Below are 21,943 nucleotides of genomic sequence, written 5' to 3'. Positions count from 1 at the left end.
TTTAACTTTAAGTACTGTATATTGTAGAATAAAAATATTTAATGTGTTTAAGGGATTTAATGTAATTAGTACTAAATAACGACATCATCATCTTGCATCCACAGTTGGCTCTTCATCCCAAAGGACTCCAATCCACTTCTCAAACAGGAGGACAGTCATATCATCCTCCACTGAAATCATCCACCATAACCCACAGGACGACGTACCAGCCAGCCAATATTCACCAGACACCCCACTACAGAGTAGATGTGGTGGAGAACTTAGAATTTAATCACATGAAGGAAGAACTTTATGTAGGTTTGATTGGAACTTTATGTTGGACTGAAGCCCAAAGTTGAACTCTGTCAGGATACTGAGATTAACATTCCTACTCTTTCAAACAATGCCAAGTAGTCAGGACCTACAGGAAGTTTAGTGTCTCCTCTGAAAGACAGCATCTCCTACATACAGCTAACTGACAAAGTCAAGTTATTTTTAAAAGAGTAAAGGGTCAGTTTTCCAACATCATTGATGTTTTTGAAAAATATTTTGTTTCTGAACTAATTATTTTTTTCCATAAATCATTTAGCTAGACTTTAAGCATTTGGTGAATGCTTTTAAGATTCACGTTCATGCACAAGTAAGAAATATACAGTATTATATACAGTATCAGTCATTTTTTTAAATAAAAGATGTAGTGAAATTCATGGTTTATATACCAAGTTAATTCAAATGTTCTTCTCAATTCAAGTTCAGTGAATAACCTTTGCTTCTCTTGTCCACAGTCTTGCTATAAGTTACATATGTATTTATCTGGCTGCTACAATTATGACCTACAGTAATTACTGTATGTCATCTGTTGTTGACTAAAATTAGAGATTTCAGCAATATCAACACATCTGTTACACAACTCATTAAGTCACATTTAACTCTAAACACTGCTGTGTCCTTACTATTCATTTTTTTCTTTTGTGAAATTAAAAATATTTGGTTATTTCAGAAACAAAGTCCTCTTCAGCCAGTATCGTTATTGTCCTGAAGATGCATTCTAATGCCGTGTCTAACTTGACCAGTGTCTTCACTAACAAACTCTTTTCTTCAACTGCTCAGCAACTGTCATGGTTTCTTTTCTTTTTCAGTGACAGTATCCATTCAGATCAAAGTATGTGTTTTCTAAAAACATGACTTCTATCTCAAGGCGCATTAAAAAAAACTACAGCATGTCAAATTATGAGGAATGTTAAAGAACTGAATTTCTAGAGAAGGACTTCCTCATCTATTTTTGCTCGTGTGCTGCACTTTTATTAGTTTCACAAGCATCTTATCCTACTGAACATAGCTGTAATGAAGGCAAGGTCTTGTTTATTAAATAGGTTGAAATTAACATTTAAAACTGTGGGATTGGACAGCATTTTCAAATCTTTCTTTACCTTCCTTATATATGGTTAATCAAAGATGATGCTTCCATAAGTAAAAACAGAAAGGTCTACTTTTTACTTTTTATTTCATTGACATGCTGGTACACTATTTTCCAACATAACCCCCTGTGCTGAAAAAAACAACACAAAACATTTGTCTCATCTAGCTAAGAGGTATTGAATTCCAGCAGGAAAGAATGATTTAGGTTCATGCTGTAACCACAACATTAAGGACTTCACTGCATTGGTGCCATCAAAGCACTTTAACTTTTCAGATGTTCCAACCAGTTGTGCGCATCTGATTGTCTAATTCTTCTGTATACTTCATTAGTTTGCACTCCTTCTGATCAGAACACAGAAAAATACTGTCTGTTGTTCCTCAACTGTGCAGTCTGCTGGAGGTGCCATTAGGCAGTATCCCTTGTGTGGGAGCTCTTAATTTCTTTAAGATTTAAAATGCCCAGAAGGCATAGATAGCAATCTTACTTTGTACATAAAGACATTTACACAAAGCAATAAATAATCAGCTAACATGTCTTGTATAATGCATTTGCCAACCCTGTATACTATTTTCTCAGACTGCTAGTCTGAGTGACCTATTGACAAAAGGTAAAGAACTTACTGTACATACAAAACTTTTGATTTTACTCATGAACCAAGGACTTGTCACCTACAGGTTCCTACAGTAGGTCAAGACCCACTTACAGAATGGGCCTACTTTACGTTACTGTGAGCAAGTTAATTTATCTTCTTGTGTTCAGTCCTTTGGATAACATATGAAATCAAAAGCTCTGCTTGAAGTGACTCTATATTGGTATTCAGTGACCATTTGTTTCCTCATCATTGTAAGTTGCTCTCTATAAAAGCAAGTACTTAACTACATTCTTTTATCACACACTCATATACATTGCATATATGACAAATTGGGTATTTTTGAATACTTTAAATTATATGAAATAACAGGTAAGAAGTCATCATCCTGAGTGCAATGACATACAGTATGAGCTGTGAGCATCTGCCTGCAGACATACTCTCTTATTAGTTCAATAATACAGTTTCAACCCTTATAAATCTTATTTAAACTTTCAATGCTGTTTGTGAGAAAAATAAAATCAAGCCCCCTGTGGCTGCAAACAGCATCACTGAGCATCAATTTATTATTATTTTTTACAGCACAGTAGAAGTACCATTTTTATCACTCCAGCAAGATTTAACAATATAAAAATCCCTGGGCACTGTAATGGATTCTCAAATACTAAGACACTAAAGGAAATCGATATATGACTGAAATCTGCACCACATTACGCAGCTATTATAGGCTAGTTGCAGAAGCCTGCAAATGTATACATTTTTTTAGTCTAAATGGACAGATACTGCTTGCTATTCATGATCTCCACTCCACAGCTCTTTTCGTTAAATACAGTACAAGTTGTAGCTGAAGATCCTACCAAGAATGTTAATAGATGTAATTCAAATTTACATGTCACACTTCCTACAGTATATTAAGCAATTTATAAAGAGCCTTAACGAAATAAAGTATGTACTTGTTTATTACTTTATCACTGCGCACAAATAATGAGCAAGGTAAAAGATGCCAGCACACAGATCATCTGACAAATTATGTCTGAATTCCTGAGACATGCACATACTTGAGGTAAACATAAAAATTCAATCTTCCCTGACAACCATGTCCATGATCAAACATATTTGACTTGATACAACGCAGCACAAGCATATTTGAAAAGGGCTGACTGACTATATGAAGCCTTCCAATCCACTTTAACTAAAAACAACAGCGTTTGAGGATTATCAGAAGATTATTGATCAAAGGAATACAAAGCATAAAAATTCTGAATATGCAGAAAGAAGGCCTTATTTACAGTACATGTTTTCCCACCAAATCAAGGCTACGAATCCTGAAATTTATGGCTAAGTCAGGGCTTTTGAGTCAGCATGTGAGCTGAGAAAATTAAAGAGAAAAAGAGGAGCTTGTGAAGAGATTTATCTTTATTCATCTGAAGGCCATGTCACCAAGATAAATTCAATAAATTAAAAAAACATTCATGTAAGACTTTAATATACAATACACTCATACCTATACCAAAGATAATAAGCTAAAACACTTTGAGGTTCCCATCATAAGTATCTTCTAAAAGGTCACCTTAATAAAGCACTGTATAAGCTTATCTGCTTATCTGGTACCAACATTATACCAACCACCTCTGTCAAACTGCCACTAGAACTCAAAAACCAAAATACATAAATTTATAAAAACATAGACAGTTTAAAGAAGCACTCAAAGCATTTTCTGAACAATTTACAACAAAAAAATCCATTCAATCTTCCTATTTTTTTTAGTTGTGTTAAATGGTATTACCTTAATATGAAAAGTAGGAAAATCCATAGTAGAAACAAAGACAATTACATTTTAAAATACAAGACTTCTTGGAATTGTATGATGGGGGATGTCAATCCCAAAATAGCAAAAAATAAAAATATTAGTTCAGTTGTCTTGAATTTAGTTTGAACTGTAAACATTGCATTTTTTTACATTTAAAAAGTCCTACAGTATAACATTCAAAAATATCCATGCATTTTCCCTCTGTGGCTATTTCATTTTAGTTAGAAGTGGGCACTTTGGAAGTACCAGATTTAAATGATACAAAACAGTGACTACATACAGTAAGTACAACTTGGCAGGCAGCATTTAGTTAGTGGATGAAGAATTCTATGGAGAGAATTCCATGGCGCATGTGTACATTGTGCTTGAGCTGAGAGTTGCATGTGTTAATGTGGTTAAATGGTGCACTCAATCCAAAATGTGAATAAAGAGGTTTATAGATGGAAGAGCTCTTTTTAATGATGTGTCAGGGTTTGGGGAATTGAGAGCATTTGTGACAGATTTGTGTTAGGGTCTCTGCTGTAAATCTATCCATTAGCATATGCTCTGTTGAGATCATCCCTGAAGATGTGCACTGTATGAAACGTCGTGCATGTTGCATATATACTAGACATTGCCCTAGTATATACACAACAGATTGACATCTAGCGTACATTCAGTCACTTGGAGATAAACTGTGGAATTGGATGCATGGCTTTAATACACGATCATCAATGACAGAAAAGGACCAACCAGTTCAATCACATTGTCTCATCATGCAGCCATATTTCTGACCTATCACATTTAATAGACATTTTTGTAATGTATATTAATGACTGTGAATAAAAGTGTTAGTTCCACATTTATTCTCTCAGAATTATTATAGGTATGATATATAAAAGGTGACATCCTGCATTCTTTTGTTTTTTTGACAGCATTTTAACTTTCAAAGGTTTAATTTCATAAGCCTGTCCAATAAAAACAAGAAGCAATGGGATGTTTTTGCACACTACAATCTCCAAAAGCAGAAAATAAAATGTGTTCAAAAATACTAAGGTGTACAATACATACAATAGAGATACTTACAGATCTAAGTCACTTTAAAGGTTTCTGACTCTGATACAATAACCAATATCTTCTGTTTTTTTTTTCACTTTGGAGAAAAAAAGTACAGTCCTGCTTTCTAACAGAGACATTATTTAAGGCTTTACAATTTGACCAAATTACTATTCAATGATTTCATTCGAAATAATGTTTATTGTTAATGTATTAATACTAATAAGAGTAAGATCTGTCCTCCGCAGGGCACTGATAAAACTCCACAGCCACTCAAGACAGGGTATGATCTTTTGAATCAAAAATCCCGGTAACAAAATTCAACCAAGCAGTTATAGAACAAAAAGTCTCACATAAATCACATGTAAGATGATGGAAATGTTATTAAGCTAACTAGAATTCAATTATTTTTATGGTACAAAAATGAAGGACATAGTCAATAGAGAAGAGGTATGTCTTTCATTACTATCTTATTAGATTTCTTTGAAGGAGTAACAGCAGTTAGTAATGAGTAAAATAGATTAAATAACATAGTTCTGTATATTTTCAGAAGGATTTTGCTAAAGTTCCTACCTGTCAGCTCAGACATTGAAGGTAAAGTGTGGATTTGGGCTGAGTTCTGGTTAATGGATAAAAAAAATGGACAGTACAGATAAGGCAGGAAGTGATCCTGTATTAGGATCACTGTTTTAATTCGTATATACTGTATATACTGTATAATCTAGATTCTTTTACAACACAGTAAATTAGCCAAATATACAGATGATACCAAAACAGACATTCTTGCAGACAAGAGCACAATATTACATGCAGGTAGCAGCGCAGCCTATTAATATAACATAGGAAACACCAAGCTTATGAAAAAGTATTAAATATTTATGTTGACACTATATCTAGTGTATAAAAACAACATTGGGAAGCAATAAAAAAGTACAATGTCACAATGTATGAAAGTTGAATGTGTGTTTAAATGAGTGTTTAAAAGTTGAAAGTGTGTTTAAATGAGTGTTTAAATCAATGTTTAGTACGTTAACATTTCACAAGTAGCTAGTACAATATTATATGTCTTCTTTCCTTTCTCATGACTTCTTGCAGTTTTCAAATTCTTGTCTGGAAGTTGCCCACTTTCCAAGTAAGATTCACTTTAAACTCAAGATGTTATCAGCTAAATTATTTACTGGCTTAAAGATGCAAAGTTTGATAAAACTTCCTACCTTTTGCCACACTTTTTATATTGCAGACAAGCTGCCTCCAATTTTTTGTTTTCTTCTTTGATAAAAAAGTTCATTATACAGAATGTATGGCAATTAGCAGATGAACTACACCATCAAGACACCTATTTAATCCTAAAATTGCCTTCTAAATTTAATTAATTACACAAGTCAAAACACGTTTTAAAGAAAACGCAAAGATGTAGTTAAAAATCAACATTCATTTAAAAAAGCTCCTTCAGCATTCTTATTAATTAGCTGTCGGAGAGAATATGGATAGGATATTTGTTTCAGTGTCGGCCAAAGACAGAATTTCATTACAGAGCAGTAGAAGACCAGCAGATGATTTTTTCCGTGTCAGCTGAAGGAAATTTGCCAGCTTTTTTCCCTTCATTTATGTATGTCACTTCTAGAGGTTTGATTATTTGAAAACAAATAACCTTTCTTTTGTAGATAATGCAATTTTGAGTGGCGCGCCAGGGACCAGGGAAGCACACATCCAGGGGAATATTTTCTTGAAGGTACTAGAATAAAACAAGTAATTTGTTTTTTTTTCCAACATAAAAAACTAAATGAAATGGAATTTCACCAGGAAACCTACAGTACCAATCAACTATGAAACATATTTACTTTTCCAACTAAACAGCTTGAGCCCCAGAAAATCTTTTCAAAAACAGCACAAGTTGCAGAGAGAATACCACAGGAAGTCAGATCAGAGGATGTGGCTTTGCCTTGGGGAATACAAATAAATTGTTAATACTGTACCTCAGTACAGACCCTTTCTTGTGATCACAGGGGATATATTTTTTGTGGGGTGTCAACATAAATACTTAATCCTTTTACATAAGCAGGTTCTTCAAGCGTGGCGTTTCCCATCTTAAAATTATATATATTTCTGCTTCTGCTACCTGCATGTACTGTGGCAATCTGCTCTTGCCTACATTTAATGTCATTTACCATGTGCTTGACCAGTCTTTTCTTACAGTCTGGTTTTACAGCTTTGGTATGATTGGCAAACTTGGCTAATTTATTAGCTCATCTTTCACATTAAACTTTGAAAAGGAGAACAAAATTTAACTGAAATGGCTGATGTGACTAGTAATGCATTCTAAAGAATACTTATTTACACTCTTTTTCAGTCACTGCCAGAAAAAAATAAAAAAATAAAATAAAAACACATTACCTCTTTAGAAAGAAGAAAAAAATAATTTTGAAAATGAATGCAAGTTAGGGAAATTAATCCAAGATAACACTGAATTTACACACATGAAGTCATACAAACATGCAAAATCAAGAAACAGAAGTAAGGTCACTGGTGCAAAAACATTTTGGATGATAGACTACTGAACACGATTACAGTATGTCTCCCTTTTCTCCATTACAATAACACCCAGCCACAGGGATACAATTTCATCATGGCATAAAATATAGAAAAGTAGTCATGATAACATCATTACAACATCATCAAAACAGAAAAAAAAACACAAACAAGTAAATATAGACTGAAATACCAAGAGTGCACTACTAGTCAAAAAAGTGAGGAACTGAAAACAACCCCTGTAAGGTTGTCTCTCAGTCAGAAGGGAAAATAAATCCCTAAAATCTAAAGTAGGGGCTTTGGAAATACCTGTTCTGCTTCCTTTTAGGTAGCACAGACTGATCTGACTTCATCACAAAATGGTAGCAATGAAAGCTGAGCTTCTGCCTCTTCTCCAGTGGTTCTGTCCCAAATTCTTTAGGTGCATGAAGTCTTCACGTGCATGTTTAAGTATTGCTACAGATCGAATAATTTCACCCAGTAAACAACTGAGTATATTCTATCATTCATTAAATGTTCTTTGTGAACATTTGATGAATGACCTAATACACTCAGTTGTCATTTGATAAACTGAAGAGACAAATCTCAAAAGCCATCTTTTTCAAATGCACATCAAGCAGAGCTGCCTCACAAAGGTTTCCCTCTCAGATCTCTCTTTAATCTGGTGCATATCAAATGGTAAGGAGGACCTTAGAGCATGCTTTTAATTCCAGTTTCTGTCACAGGACCTTGGATTGTAATTAATAAATAAATCAGAGTCTTTAAAAAGTAAATAAGAGTTTATGTATTTTATTTATAAAATAAACAAGAGTCTTTCTGATTTACAAGGCGATTAGGTTTTAAACTGGATAAACAAAGTTCAACAGGATGTAACTTCTTTTTTTCAGAACAAATTCTCTAGTATAAGGAAGGAAAAAAAACTGGTCAAGATCAGCTTTATTTATAGATTATTACCAGATTGACAAATTGTGTTTGCCATCACAAAAAGAAAAAAAAAGATAGAATTCGATTTTTTAAAAATTCCCAAATTTAGAATTTCTATAATGACATACCAGGCAGGTTGAACTTGGCGTTAATCCAGCTGCAGGAAAACAATAACTGCAAATAATGCACACATATAGAGTGGTTGCTTCACTTCCCAAAGCGTAACACTGACCAGAGGACACAAGTGGAAAGATCACCTAGATGATGTGCATTTAGAATTGAAACCACAAGGCATTTTTATATATAAAGAATTGTGTAGGGTAGAGAGCAAACTGCCAGCCACTGTTGCCTAGAATACGTTAAAAAATGACTCGACAAGATCTTTGTATCAAGAAGCTGCTAGGATCGAAAACAAGCAGAAGATGCCAAATGGACTGTCTTCTTATATTCTTCTATGTTCTTTCATAACAAAACAAAAAGCTGACAGACATGTGAGCTTCTCTATACCTTACCACAAGTAAAATGTAAAAAGATATGCTGTACATGGAAATGAGAAATCTTGTAACATCAGTGATCAGGAAATTAAATTTGGACTACCATCAAATATACTTATGAAGTCAATTGATGAAGTAAAAAAAAATCCAACCCGATGAACAATCATCTTTACATGGTAAGGAAGCAAATACTGATGACCCCAGGCAGTGGGGTATTGTGTTCCAATTCTGTTAACTTAGCTATTGATTGAACCTCCCAAAGAGTGGATTCATTCACTGTCAGGGGATAGTATGACTCTAAATCATATATCACTATATTAAAAAAACACCAATACACCTTCTCGGACTCTTATGGCTGAACCATAGAAGGCTGGCAGCTAGCTCTGCGATCGATGTACATTCCAATACACAAAGCCTTTCAGAAAACATCCAATTCGGGGACCCGTAAAACTGCTAAGACTGAGATTAGTTTTGGTTTCTTTGATGTGAGCTAGATGTTAACACACAATCTCAAGGTGAAAAGGGAAGCAGAAATACGAGGATGCTAAGCTTTTTTTCTTCTAAAAAAATGTTAAGACTCTCTTTGTTTGAACCTAGCCAAATCATTTAAAGAAAACTGTTACAGCAGTAATTTAAAAATAGTTAACTACTTTAAAATCAGTTCACTGCTTAAAATATTTGCTCACTTGACTCATTTTGCCATCAGCAGATTCTTATTAATCAGCTAAGAAGGACATAGATTAATTATTAGAATAAAGTGAACGGCAATGTCAGTAATTAGAATGAGAGCTAGACACCCAAAGAAGCCTTTTAAACACCTTTTATGTTCACAGTTTTACCAGTAAATATACCACACAGTACTTCATATTTTGGACTACATACAAAAAAATTACTATAACACTTCATATGGAAGTGATAAAATGTTTTCAGCATAAATCTTTTACGCATTTTTTCAAGTCCTGTTTTCTTTTATTATTCTCCCCTTACAGTTTGAGAATTTAAAAACAGATAATCATACAGAGATTATACAGTATATGAAATGCAAGTATTAGTGGCTATTGCCAATAACTGCAGCAAGTTCTTTGCAGAGGGTGAAATAATATTACCTATTTTTCTAGCGCATTAAGGTAATTTCAATGATACTATATTACTATGTACGCAACACTAGTACACAGCTATAACACATGAATTCACAATGGTACAGTACTCTGTAAACAATGCATCAATTGCCACTCATCATCATTGCTGTCTTGATCTCCCTAGTCACTCTAAACCCTCTAAACTCTAAACTACCCTCTAAACTGCTGCTTATCCTTTAGAATTTCTCAGAAAATGACCGTCTTAAGGAACAGGCTTTGCTGTGCTGCACAAATGATCTATCACACCTCATTACACTGCAATGTGCTTCAGTCACCTGTGATTTCACTGGAACCTCTATTAAGCCATGCTTAACCTATAGACCAAGTTGTTATTGTAGTATGTGGAAAAAAAACCAAAACTATTGCCTCTTTGTAGCATTTGCTCACTTTCTACTGATTCTAGGACAAGAAGGCCTTGTGGGGGATTCTGACATTTTCGTCACAACTGTAGTTTTATTTTTGCATGTGTCACTGCAGGGTGTAAACTACCCCAAACTGGATAATTAAAAGAATACTGTAGAAAACTAAAGAGCAGCAAGTCAGCCTGGCACCAGTGGCCTTTATAAGTCAAATGTTGGGATCTCTTGTTGCGATATTTGTAGATTTACATTACAGTCTGATACAGAATTACATAACCAGTTAAACTGTTTGAAGATTGTCTACAAACACGACTGTCTTTTTTTACAAGGCTGCTGTTATTGTCTCTGTACTCTTTTCTAGTGTTCAGAACTGGAAACATGAAATTCTTTCTGTTTTCATTAAAGGAGATCAATTTTTTCCATAGCGGAAACAACATAAGCAACATATAAAACTGTCACTCAAATAGAGAAACTTGATTTTTGGGTATTGGTACAGTACAAAAAAATAATCTCAAGTTATGATTTGATTTTGCAAACCAACTTTCAAGACATGTTATTAAAATATTCTAGATAGATTGTTACTTCCAATATACAAGCAAACCCCAACTATGCTCATCTTGTACTTCACAAAATCCGGCATGTGTGGTTTATAATAAATTGGACACAAAAGCTTATATTAGGAAGCAATCATCACTAAATATGATTATAAAAAATTACTATAAAAGGTCATTGTAAAGCACTGTTTTGCAAGAATGTTTAAACAACACATTAAAATGACCAATTGACATACTGGTCTACAGTACTTATCTCGAAAAACTATATGACTTGTACAACATAGCATTATTAACATGGCAAATTCCTTGGATTATTGGTAGGAGAGATCTCCAAGTAAACTTAGTCTACTGGTGTAATATGTTGATGGACCAGTTGGTGACACTCTTCTCTCTGGACCACAATATCCAAAGTCAACACCCCAACATGGAGAACGGGGACACTATCTGTGGATGTATGCTGTGGGTGTGCTGTCCTTATAATGAGATTTTGAGGTGAGGTCCAGACTACTAGGTCATTAAAAGTCCAAAGGCATTTTTCGTAAGACTAGGTTGTTTATCCTAGTTTTCTGGTTGTACTCTAATCTGGGCTCACGCAATTTGACTAGTGAAGCCACTCATGCAGAATGGGTGTCACCCATGTGGATGATACACTTCAATGGTGGATGCACTGCATTTCCTTCCATATGGAAAAGTCCACAGGGATGAAAATTGCTACAGAAATACAATATTATTGCTTTTATTCTCATTATTGTAATACTGCCAATTTAGTCAAATTTAATTTAAAACTATTCTGCATGTTGCTCTTGATAAGCATGTTAATTAATCAGCAATACAACAATGTAGTTTGCCCTAAAATACTTCTAACGTGAAATCAAGCAAGATGAATTCTCTTCTTACATATTCAATATGAAATGTTTCTGCATTATGTCATCTGTTTATCATGGCTTTATTCCATTTTAGGCTTTTAATTGAACTTATTAAACCAAAGTTTCAATATTTAAAAAGATCTCCTAAGCAGGATTTTGAGAGCTACTGAAACAACCTTTTTTTTCTAAGTCAGTAGATATTTATTTTTAATTACATTAAACCATCTTCAGCTAAATTTCATAAAATCTTTAAGGCAAATGAATTTCATTGATAGTTGTGATAACTATATTTAATGTACTTTGATGCTGATGTTTTCTTTCGACCTTTTCTCAGATTTCAAAAAGTAATCTTTATTTATCGCTGCTGAGAAAAACCTGATTTTGTGATCAAGGGCTTCTGATGCAGTCAATGTTGTTTACTGTCAATTATTTCACTCGGTACCTGTGAAGGTTGAATTAACCAGTTGTGACCGTGTAAAACAAGCTTTCTCTTGTCACTGAAGGCCACAGAGACTTAAAACTACTCACTACACCACTGATAAACATCACTTAGTTAATCCAAGTTTCAAAGATTTCAGGTACATTGCACTGCAAGAAATTGCAATGCTGACAAGTGAAACATTTTTCATTATAAAGATCTTATGTTTCAGTGGAAATGTGTCTGTGTGAAACCGTTGAAATGACCTATTGTCATACTAATGAAGGGCTGACTACACATGGATGGATTCCAGAAACTGGATGGCACACACATTCCTGCTTAAAATAAAAATTACAGATGGATTGTTAAAATCATTTACAAGGAAATGGAATTTGTACTTGCTCATATTAAATACTGTGTAATTTCAGGTTGATTGCTGCTATGACATTTTTATTAACATCTTGTTTTAGAGCCCCTTTAATTAAAATCCCCGTAGAACACACAAGCTCCCTTCTGCGGGAGCGATAATTGGTTTTAATATTCTTAATAACTGTGGAATGCAGAGCGCAAAATGCCAACCCTGCAAACAATTCTCCATGGCATGGAACAAAAAAAAATATTACAATTTTGAAGGGGGAGGGGAGGGCAACTTTTTTTCTCCCCTTTTTTCCTCTGTAAACAGAGGAAACAGGTTGCTAATTCCTTTGATGTCACTCATGTCGGTCTGCTGCCTAACCATATTGCATCTTGTAGAAACAGAGGCATTTTCGACCGCCCAAAAGCCACACAGGTCTTGCAATGGTTGCCTGTCGTTTGGTATAAATGATAATGACATTACTGCCTAAAGCAAAGACCAGCTCTTATTTTCCAAATATTCCTCGCTCAGCGCAGACTCTCACACAACTGATATAGAAGCCATGACACAAAAGGTGATCTTGCCTCATATGAAAACCACTCACATGCATGCAAAAGCAATCCCCTTGACAGATGATAGATCTGAGGTTGCGTCTGAAGCATTTTGCCCTGTTGTAGCTGGATCAATGCAAAAAAAAGTGAGGATAGTAACAATAAGTTTGGCAGGACACTGGGGAATACCTCCATATGCTCTGCAATGAGATAGGTTTATTGCCATCTGTATACCAGATGGCACCTTGGTTCAAGCATCTAATTTTAATGAAACAACCAACTTAATAGCAAATTCTCTTCAAGCTGTCTGACAGGTGCTGCAATGATAACACCAGCCAAAGAAGAATGCGCACCTAAGACCACCAGACATTTCCTCTGAACAACAACATAAAAAGAACTAATAGAATCAAAGGAAAAATGACTACTTCTCACACTCCCACTAAGACAAATTAAATAAGAGCTTCTCTCACCCCTGGTATCCCTGGTAGCAGGTCATTGAGCAACTGAACTGAGAAGCACCAGTGCTACCAGGCCTCAGCTTTTCATGGCCATCTCAACAGAGGAGGCCCCTGGACCTTAGACTCAATATGCAGTATGTACAAACTGCAATAAGAATGTTTTGGCTGACGTGGTAAATAAAATATTATCATACAGTAACATCTGCCAGTACTGAACACTAAGGGACCCTGTGTTTATCCAGCAAGAGTACCATACACTAGACCCAACTTGCCTCCAGAACACAGTGCCTTTGGTTCGACAACAGTACCAAGAACTCATCAATAAGCCTGTTGGTATATAGGCATTTTGGTACCAGGTGTACTTATAAGCAACCTTACCATGGGAATCTTTACATTAATAAAAACCTCTTTAATATACTGTGCACATTTGTTAAAAATGTAACTTGGGTGACATAAATGAATGTGTATTTTAAACAAATGATGACTAGCTACGAAGCCTAATAAAAAGGTGAAGAAAAAAACTACCTGCTTCTGCCTGCTTAACAACCTTCCACTATGATCATTAACAGGACTGCCACTAAGGTTGACTGAATGTGGATGAAGTTATTACTGTATAGAGTACATTAGAGTTAGGAAATGTATAGTCTATAATGGGATTTAAATAGATCCTAGGATTAACCCCTGAACTCTGCTTGGACTGGTGAACCTCTGCACTTGCGATAAGTGAATAGCAACTTAAATCATAATTGACAGATTTTCGACATTAGTAATTGAGAGGGAGAATCCTCCCAAAACTAAGATTATAAGGACATCACATGACCTTCCATTACATGGCAAAAAGCACAGAAAGCAAGAAACACTATGAATTGAATATGTAAACTATACATAATGGGGAGGAATGAGCAAAGGTAGTACAGCAAGACTACAAAGCACGTGAGTGGCCAGATCTCTTCTACTGGCTGCTGCCACCTTCACAAAGGATTAGAACACTTGTCAAGAGCAAAGCAGGAGATGCCCTGGGAGGTACAGCAGGCACACAGGAGGGAATGTGATCTAAATATAAACACACAGGGAGCAAAAGCAGCCCAAAACAATGCAGCACAAACACAAGGGCAAGAAACATGACAAAAACAAGCACGGAAATGAAATGGAGAAGGACAAGCTGACTCAATATATCAATGAGAAACATAACACCATTACAAAAGGGTAAAGAGATGGCCTGCCAGAAACTGCCCTTCCTTGTCACCTGTGCAATCACTCAATAAAATAACTGGATTAGTCAAGGCATTTCTAACTACTTCCCACCCAGTGGAGACCAATCGTGACTTGGGTAAAAAAAAAAGAAAAAATTATCTTGATGCTTTTAATGAAATTGTCTGGCCCCATTTTAATGCATACTGTAATATCCATCTCCATAATCTGTTCTATACATGACTCAAAGAAGGTCTTAAAGATTTTGTTTTCCATTTATATCTCCCAAGATACATTGTTAACAAGTGTGCACCGTATATTAAAGAGGTTTTTACTCATGTAATGATTCCCTCAATATTCACTTTAACATGATCACACATTTTTATTAAATACTAATGTAAGGTTTCACTCTATTTGTTGCACCCAAACAGTATAGTTTAACCTTATCATTAGCCTTTAAATCCACACACTGCTCCTTCAGTAAATTTCAAACTGGTAAATATGTGCTGTATTAATGTTTTACAGGTTCAAATGTGATGTCAAGTGTTAATATCCCTACAGTGCCTAGTTTCTCCAAGATGTGAGCACCAGTGTTCTAGTACACACAAGACTGAAAAAGCTGGTTCATGGTGATGTTTACTATTGAATTACTGTAGCTTGTTACAGTATAATGCTTTAGAGTAATTGTGATTACTATTACTATGGTTTTGCATCCATTCTGGTCATGCCGAACGTCCATTCTGCCTTAGATACTGAAGTGCCAACCCTTTTCTTTTGGGGGTTAATAGGATGGCACAGGACAGAGATTAAGTTTAATGGCCTCTCTCTTTTAATGCCACCCAAATAAACTACAGAAAGCAAGTCTAGAACTTCCAAGTACACACGCCCACCAAACATAACAAACAACAGTTATTGCTGCAGGGTCTGTTAAAATACTATAGATCATACTGTACCATGGATTTGAACAGACAAGAGAGGGCTGTTTGTATGAGTGAAACCCCCTACAACAGCTGATCACATTCACACTTTGAAAGGTTCTGTTCTTGGCCCAGTTCTTTGGTCACTGGGTCATCATTGTAATGCTGATGACATCCAAATTCATGCTCACATTAATTAATAAAGATGTTAGCAGACACAAGTGATCTTATTCACAAGTTAATTTACTGTATATGACTGACTTTTATCCAAAGTGACTTAAATTTGTACAAATATATATAGCTTTGTATTTTATTAGAGCAAGTTGGAGGAAGTACAGTAGGGTCTCGACATCTGCAAAATTTAATATTTGCGATGTGTAATTTGGTCTGGTCAATGAAATTATATGAAAGAAGAGCAGAACGTGATGAAACCAAGTCAAACACTGTGAAATGCAACTTTTAAATTAGCTACACAACATACTAGGATCTACATACTACCAGCATCTGCATCTCAACATGGTCTTGTTTCTGTATTGTGATGAAAGGTCCTGGTTGTGTTGGTGGTGTCAGAAATGATAGGCTGAAGATGGCATTACAGGCTCAATGACAGTTTTATTGTCCATTTCATTACAGTGGGGCGTGGTAATCCCAGATGGAAGAGATAAAATGCAGACAGCTGCAAAGGTTTTTATCTTAGCAAATTACTATAGGTCTGTGATTAGTTGTTTGTTTTAGTTGAGAAGCATTAGTATTTTCATTCATTTCATCATGTAAGAGTGTACTTATTTCATCATGTACTAACTGTATGTATTTTCATCACACATACAAAATACAGCACATTATGCAACTGTATAGGGGTGGAATTGTGTATAAGTGAATCTGGCTATTACCGGCAGTCCTCTGTACCAAACTTGCCTGTTTGCGGTCTCCTATTCCTAATGTGCTCAGATCTTAACTAAAATTGAAATGTCTATGAATGTATCACCGGTTATAGTTGTCTAGCAGTGGATCCCTGTAGATTTCTGAATTAAATTCAATATACTGCTGTTCATCTTTTTGTTTGAATGGGTTTAGCCCCTAACTACATCAGTAAATTGTCACCTCCCTACACACCTGTATGTATTTGCACTCTTTGACCTTCATTCAGTTTCCAAAAAGTGACTCCAAACACTGGGATACAGTTTGTTCTGTTGGCCCAAGGCAGTGGAATGATCTCCCAGCTTCCAAGTTAGTCTGCACTTCAAAATCTTGTTTTAAAATACACTTTTATACTGTAGCTTTTAATGTTGTTTTAATTTACTGATTTATATCTGGCTCTTTTGTTGATTTCTTGAGATGCCTTGAGATTACTAAAATCTCTGTGAGATTCAAGTTACAGTAACATGCACATACATTTCCAACATCTACAGTCACTGTATAATTCACCACACAGATCAAAAGAAACAGGATCACAGTGTAAACCCAAACACATAAACCTAATCCTCTAATGCACACAAACAAGAGGCAGTTTTGGTGCATCAGTAATGTCTATTAGTTTTATTAGAAATAGGAATTCCTAAAAAAGCCTAAACACATAAGAAAACATTATTTTATTTATACTTTTAGCCACACAAGCCAGGCTTTTGATTTTTTTCAGTTTAAACCAAAGAGCTGTATTTCTGTAAAACACCTGGGAGTCTTAGGTCAACTATAAGTCCTGCAGTCAAATTAAAAAATAAACAAAAAATCCAACAATTCCTACCACACAAACTACCAGTCTCACACTATTAGAAAAATGGTGGAGAAAGTACCACATTAATAAAGCATGTTACACCAGGGTGACTGCACCTTATGGAAACAGCAAAAACAAACTACCAAATGCTAAAAAATGAAAAATGCACATTAAAATTGCCTTTTGAGACTCTTTCTTTAACACACTGAAATATTTATGGGGAACTTTTGCAGGTTAATTGCATTGCTTTCTTATTAGGCAAAAACACCTGTACGCATAGCATGGTGCTAAGTATTTTGACAACACTTTATAATTTGTTAGCAACTCCAGTATAATTACACATGAAGTCAACATTTCCCTGATAAGTTCTTTTTATATGCGTCTTATGTCTACAGCATCTCTCCATGGCAATTTTGGCATCCCAAATGAATTCCAATTATTTCTGTTATTTGACATGAACTAATTATGCAACAGTCATGAAAAGTTGTTGTTTTTAAATTATTAGTCATATTTAATGAAGACTGCTATTAAAGAGTTCAGAAACCTGACCTTGATGGATTCAACTGGGAGTAAGGCTCAACACTGGAAAAACGCAGCACAAATATGTAGCTACAAAAGACGACTACTACTATACTTAATGACGTACAGTTCATGTTCTTCATCCTGTCACCCACTTAACTTAGATCCTATCCTCTGACATCACCTCTTGCCCCCTAATGCCACTTAAAATCAAATCAGCCCCTCTCCCACCCCCTTGCCTGCAGGGAGCTTGTTACACACTCAGCATCAGTACTATAGTGCTAAGGGCACTTCACTTCCATTCTTGTCAATGGAAGGCTGTGGTCATAATGAGAGAATAAAACACTAAGAACAGAAAAAAAATTCTGCACACAGACCTAAGAGGCACTGTTTTAGCCAAACAGGAGACATTTTTGTGATTTATAAGTTACATTAAGTGGCACACTCTTATGTGTTTAATCTATGAATGTGCTTTTGAAAGCATAAGGAATCTTTTTGATTACATGCCACTTAGACCCCTATTGTCACTCACATAATGCTAAGCTAAACTCAAAGGCCCTGAAGTACTAGTTTTCACAATGTGCAATGTGCATTAATTATCTTTGTAAAAAAAACATTTTCTAGTGTTAAAGTAGATTACATTCTTTAGAAATTAACTGGGAATAAAAAAAAATCTTTTCAGAATCAGCAACAAATCAATGATAATATACTTTAACCACTCAACAGGGTGACAAAACATCGAAGCAAACATTAAGCTCTTATCACAATAGGTTGTCCGAAAAATCATTAAGATATTATCAAAATAGGTTGCCACTCAACACTATCTTCACCTGTGAATAGCAAAATTGCCTCTAAATTACTGTTAAGGCAACTGAATGTGAGGACATGCATGGCACAGTGAGACTGCTCTTTCATTTATTGAAAATCCAGCACTGTGTTTATCAAGATCCTCTTGAGCTGTGCAACGCAGGAAAACAAATGTTCACAGGGAAATAATGTATTAACATACTCACTTCATCTCAGTCAGACTCCTTTTTGTTTCAAATAACACAACAATGCTACTCATGAACGGATTAAGGTGATTCTGACATTTGTGAGCAAATTCTAAACATCTAAAGATTAAAAATAGATATAGCAAATATTTACATCCTAAAGTGCAGACTAAACCCACTCCTATGCAGAATGCAGTCACGATATCAGAATAACAGTGTGAGAAAGCCAGTGCAACCTATACTGAATAACACAATTGAGATACAGAACTAATTTCAGGTGTGACTATCTCATTATTGTTTTTAAAAGAGAGAGGATATTTACTAAAGAAAAAATAAATGATTGCTCATGTTTGTTGACAGCAGAGACTAGGGTTTTTAGTCGCATCCAAGCGTGTAGGAAGAAGGTCATGCCCCTGGAAGGTTGCTTAAAGCAAAAGCACACCATTTAACCAGAATGAGCAAATGGTGCCAATTAATGTTAAAAACAGTCCCTTTTTGCATAAGCTGGCCTGCAGACATTGGGCACAATTAGATCCATTTTGCTCATCAAATAACCCATCTGACAATTTATTCCAAGGGGTTGCCTTATACAGTAGTTAACACTTAAATATTTTTTAACAAAAACATTTAAGAAATTAGTTTCCTGATATAAAATAGATTATCTTTTTGAAAACTGGCACTTATACAGTATTTTACATCCCTCTGATTTGAAATCACAAGCTGATGTTTACTTGACACTGAGAACATTATGAGCTCACAGGTGCCTGAAAAGTCCAAGAAACTGTTATATACTGTAGCATGCTGAGGATATTTTGAGTATCTCAAGTCTGCATATTCCACAGATACAAATGTTTATACATGCTTTTACACTTGTTGGCTTAAACATTGGCCATCAACATTTCTGCTTCCGTTTCCAGTGTTGTTGAGCACCAAACAACGCTGACTAGTCAATACAAGTACTAATATGTGCACCTTGTGCAGACGTAATAGAATTTATTAGAACTTTTGCAATGAATAATGGAGAGCTTGACAAAGACACTAAATGTGATTGTAATGTAATGTAACATGTAATGTTGAAAAAACATTAAATGTGATTAAATGAGAAACTGCTACTGTATGTAATCATTTTTAAAACCAAATATTAACCATTCAACTTACCTAAAAAATGTTACAAAGAACTGCACCAAGTCCATTATACTGTTATGCTGAGAGAATGCGATCTGTAAGAGAGAATAATGCAATGACATTAAGCAATTTGAAAAGAAAAACTTTCATCCAATTGCCAAACTTAATCTTGTATCAGTTTTTGAGCCAGCATGCTGAAACCAAGACTGTGGTATCAAGGATACTGACAACTCAAAGGCATTTACTTCCTGTGTAGGAAAGGAATTAAACTAGAAGAGAGGAGCCCCGGTTCATGGTTACAGACTGCTGAAACCATAGCATATACCAGATCATGTCCATTAAGCCACAGTTGTACTGGTCCTCTGCAGACCAACTGAAGAGACTGTTTATGTTGCACAGCATTCAATCATCTGTGTACCATTCCTCACACCTAGTTTATGTGTAAGCTGTGCACCTGACACAGTATGTTGTCATTTGTACTCCTGATAATTTCAGTCGGGTAACTTTTCCCTTCTCTCATACCTTGATAAATAATAGGAACCCACATTCACAGAATGTTTTTCATGGTTAAAACTTTGGAGTACCAAGAAAGCTTGGCAGCCACATAAAAAAGTGAAGTACTATTAACTCGTGTCTGCAGACTACAGAGATTAAAGCATCTTGAACACCTGAATCTGAACATAAATTGTGTAACGCATAGATTCACCTGTATAAATTGTGTAACACATAGGAGGAAGATGGTTAAAAATCAGATGATGCCAAGTTTTAAATTGATCAAGAGGGGCCAAATGTTCTCCTCTCACTTATATCCTCTTATGTTCTAATACCTTTGCAGAAGTGACTAAAAAGCAGATCAATTTGATATATCTACAATGTTTGCTTGAGAATTATTCATCCATCTCATGTCCAATAATCACTGGGAGCCAACAGATAAACTGAAACATTTGCCCACACTAGCCCAGTACCTACTGTAATGAACCATGAAAGCATCCCACTTAGAATGAGGGAGGTGAAGTGATTAACTGGACACTGTTAACATCACCTGACAGGCCTCTCCAGATCTTAACATGGTTGAGACATGGAGGAATACACATCTACAAATGGAACAGGGTGTATCAATTTACTATAATTTAGAAATCATATAACCTCTAAAGTGTAAATAACACAAAACATCTGCCATTAAACAGAACATAGCTGAAAATATTAACTCAACCTTTGGACAACAGGCTGGAACAGCAAAATCTCCAAACCTTTTGAGTGTTTCTGAAAGGGTATATCACCAAACACTATGCATCAACATTTCTGCTTCAAATTCCAGTGTTGTCAAGCAACGAAAAGAAAGCTAACTGGTCAATACCTCAGTGAGTTATGTAAAAAAGTAGTAATACATGTGCACATAGTGCAGATTTAATATAATTTAATTGAACTTTTCCATTAAATAATGGAGAGCTGGACAAAAAACACTTGGCATGTTGATAACCTACTGCATGTACTGTACGCCATCACTGCCATGAACACGAATAGTGGTTACCCTGTAAATTATCTTAACTTATAGGTGTTAGGGAGGAAAAAAAGTATAAACTGAAAAGGTAAATGAGTTAATATTGTAGATCTTACATTTTAAAAGTCACAGATATTTGAAATCATGATGAAATAAGGCAAGGGTGATGAGGCAACTGTATATTGATTTTTATATTATTTTTATATTATTCTGGACACACACGTTCTTTACAACAGCACAGTTAAAAAAATACATTATAGTTTTAGTATAATTACAGTTTTCCTCATTACAATGTGTCCATAGAAATTTCTCCTTCTAGGATTTTAACAAATATTTGAACAAACAACAAAATATGTAACAAATAAGCACTGTAACACCAAGAAGAAACACCAACTGCCAACGGGTCTTGTACAGTATTTCTACTTCTGAACAGAAAACATGTTAGATAATGAACCTTACAGCTTGTACCAGACTATATATGGATTTGCCTATAGGGAGTACTCTAGT

At 35.1% G+C, this 21,943-nt stretch overlaps 1 protein-coding gene across 3 annotated transcripts in view; it reads right to left on the bottom strand.

Annotated features, from left to right (window-relative positions):
- LOC148835071 (attractin-like protein 1) overlaps positions 1-21,943 on the bottom strand; it is a 416,291-nt gene that overhangs the window by 154,324 nt on the left and 240,024 nt on the right. For all 3 annotated transcript variants that reach the window (XM_088917388.1, XM_088917389.1, XM_088917390.1), the window contains exon 25: positions 19,969-20,030. In XM_088917388.1, the coding sequence (XP_088773514.1) occupies positions 19,969-20,030 (62 nt within the window). The remainder of the gene's footprint in view (positions 1-19,968; positions 20,031-21,943) is intronic.

This window comes from Atractosteus spatula, chromosome 5 (genome assembly GCF_055471065.1).
Source record: "Atractosteus spatula isolate fAtrSpa1 chromosome 5, fAtrSpa1.hap1, whole genome shotgun sequence".
NCBI lineage: Eukaryota > Metazoa > Chordata > Actinopteri > Semionotiformes > Lepisosteidae > Atractosteus > Atractosteus spatula.
The sequence above is the reverse complement of the archived record's forward strand: the minus strand, read 5'-3'. Positions and strand labels throughout refer to the sequence as shown.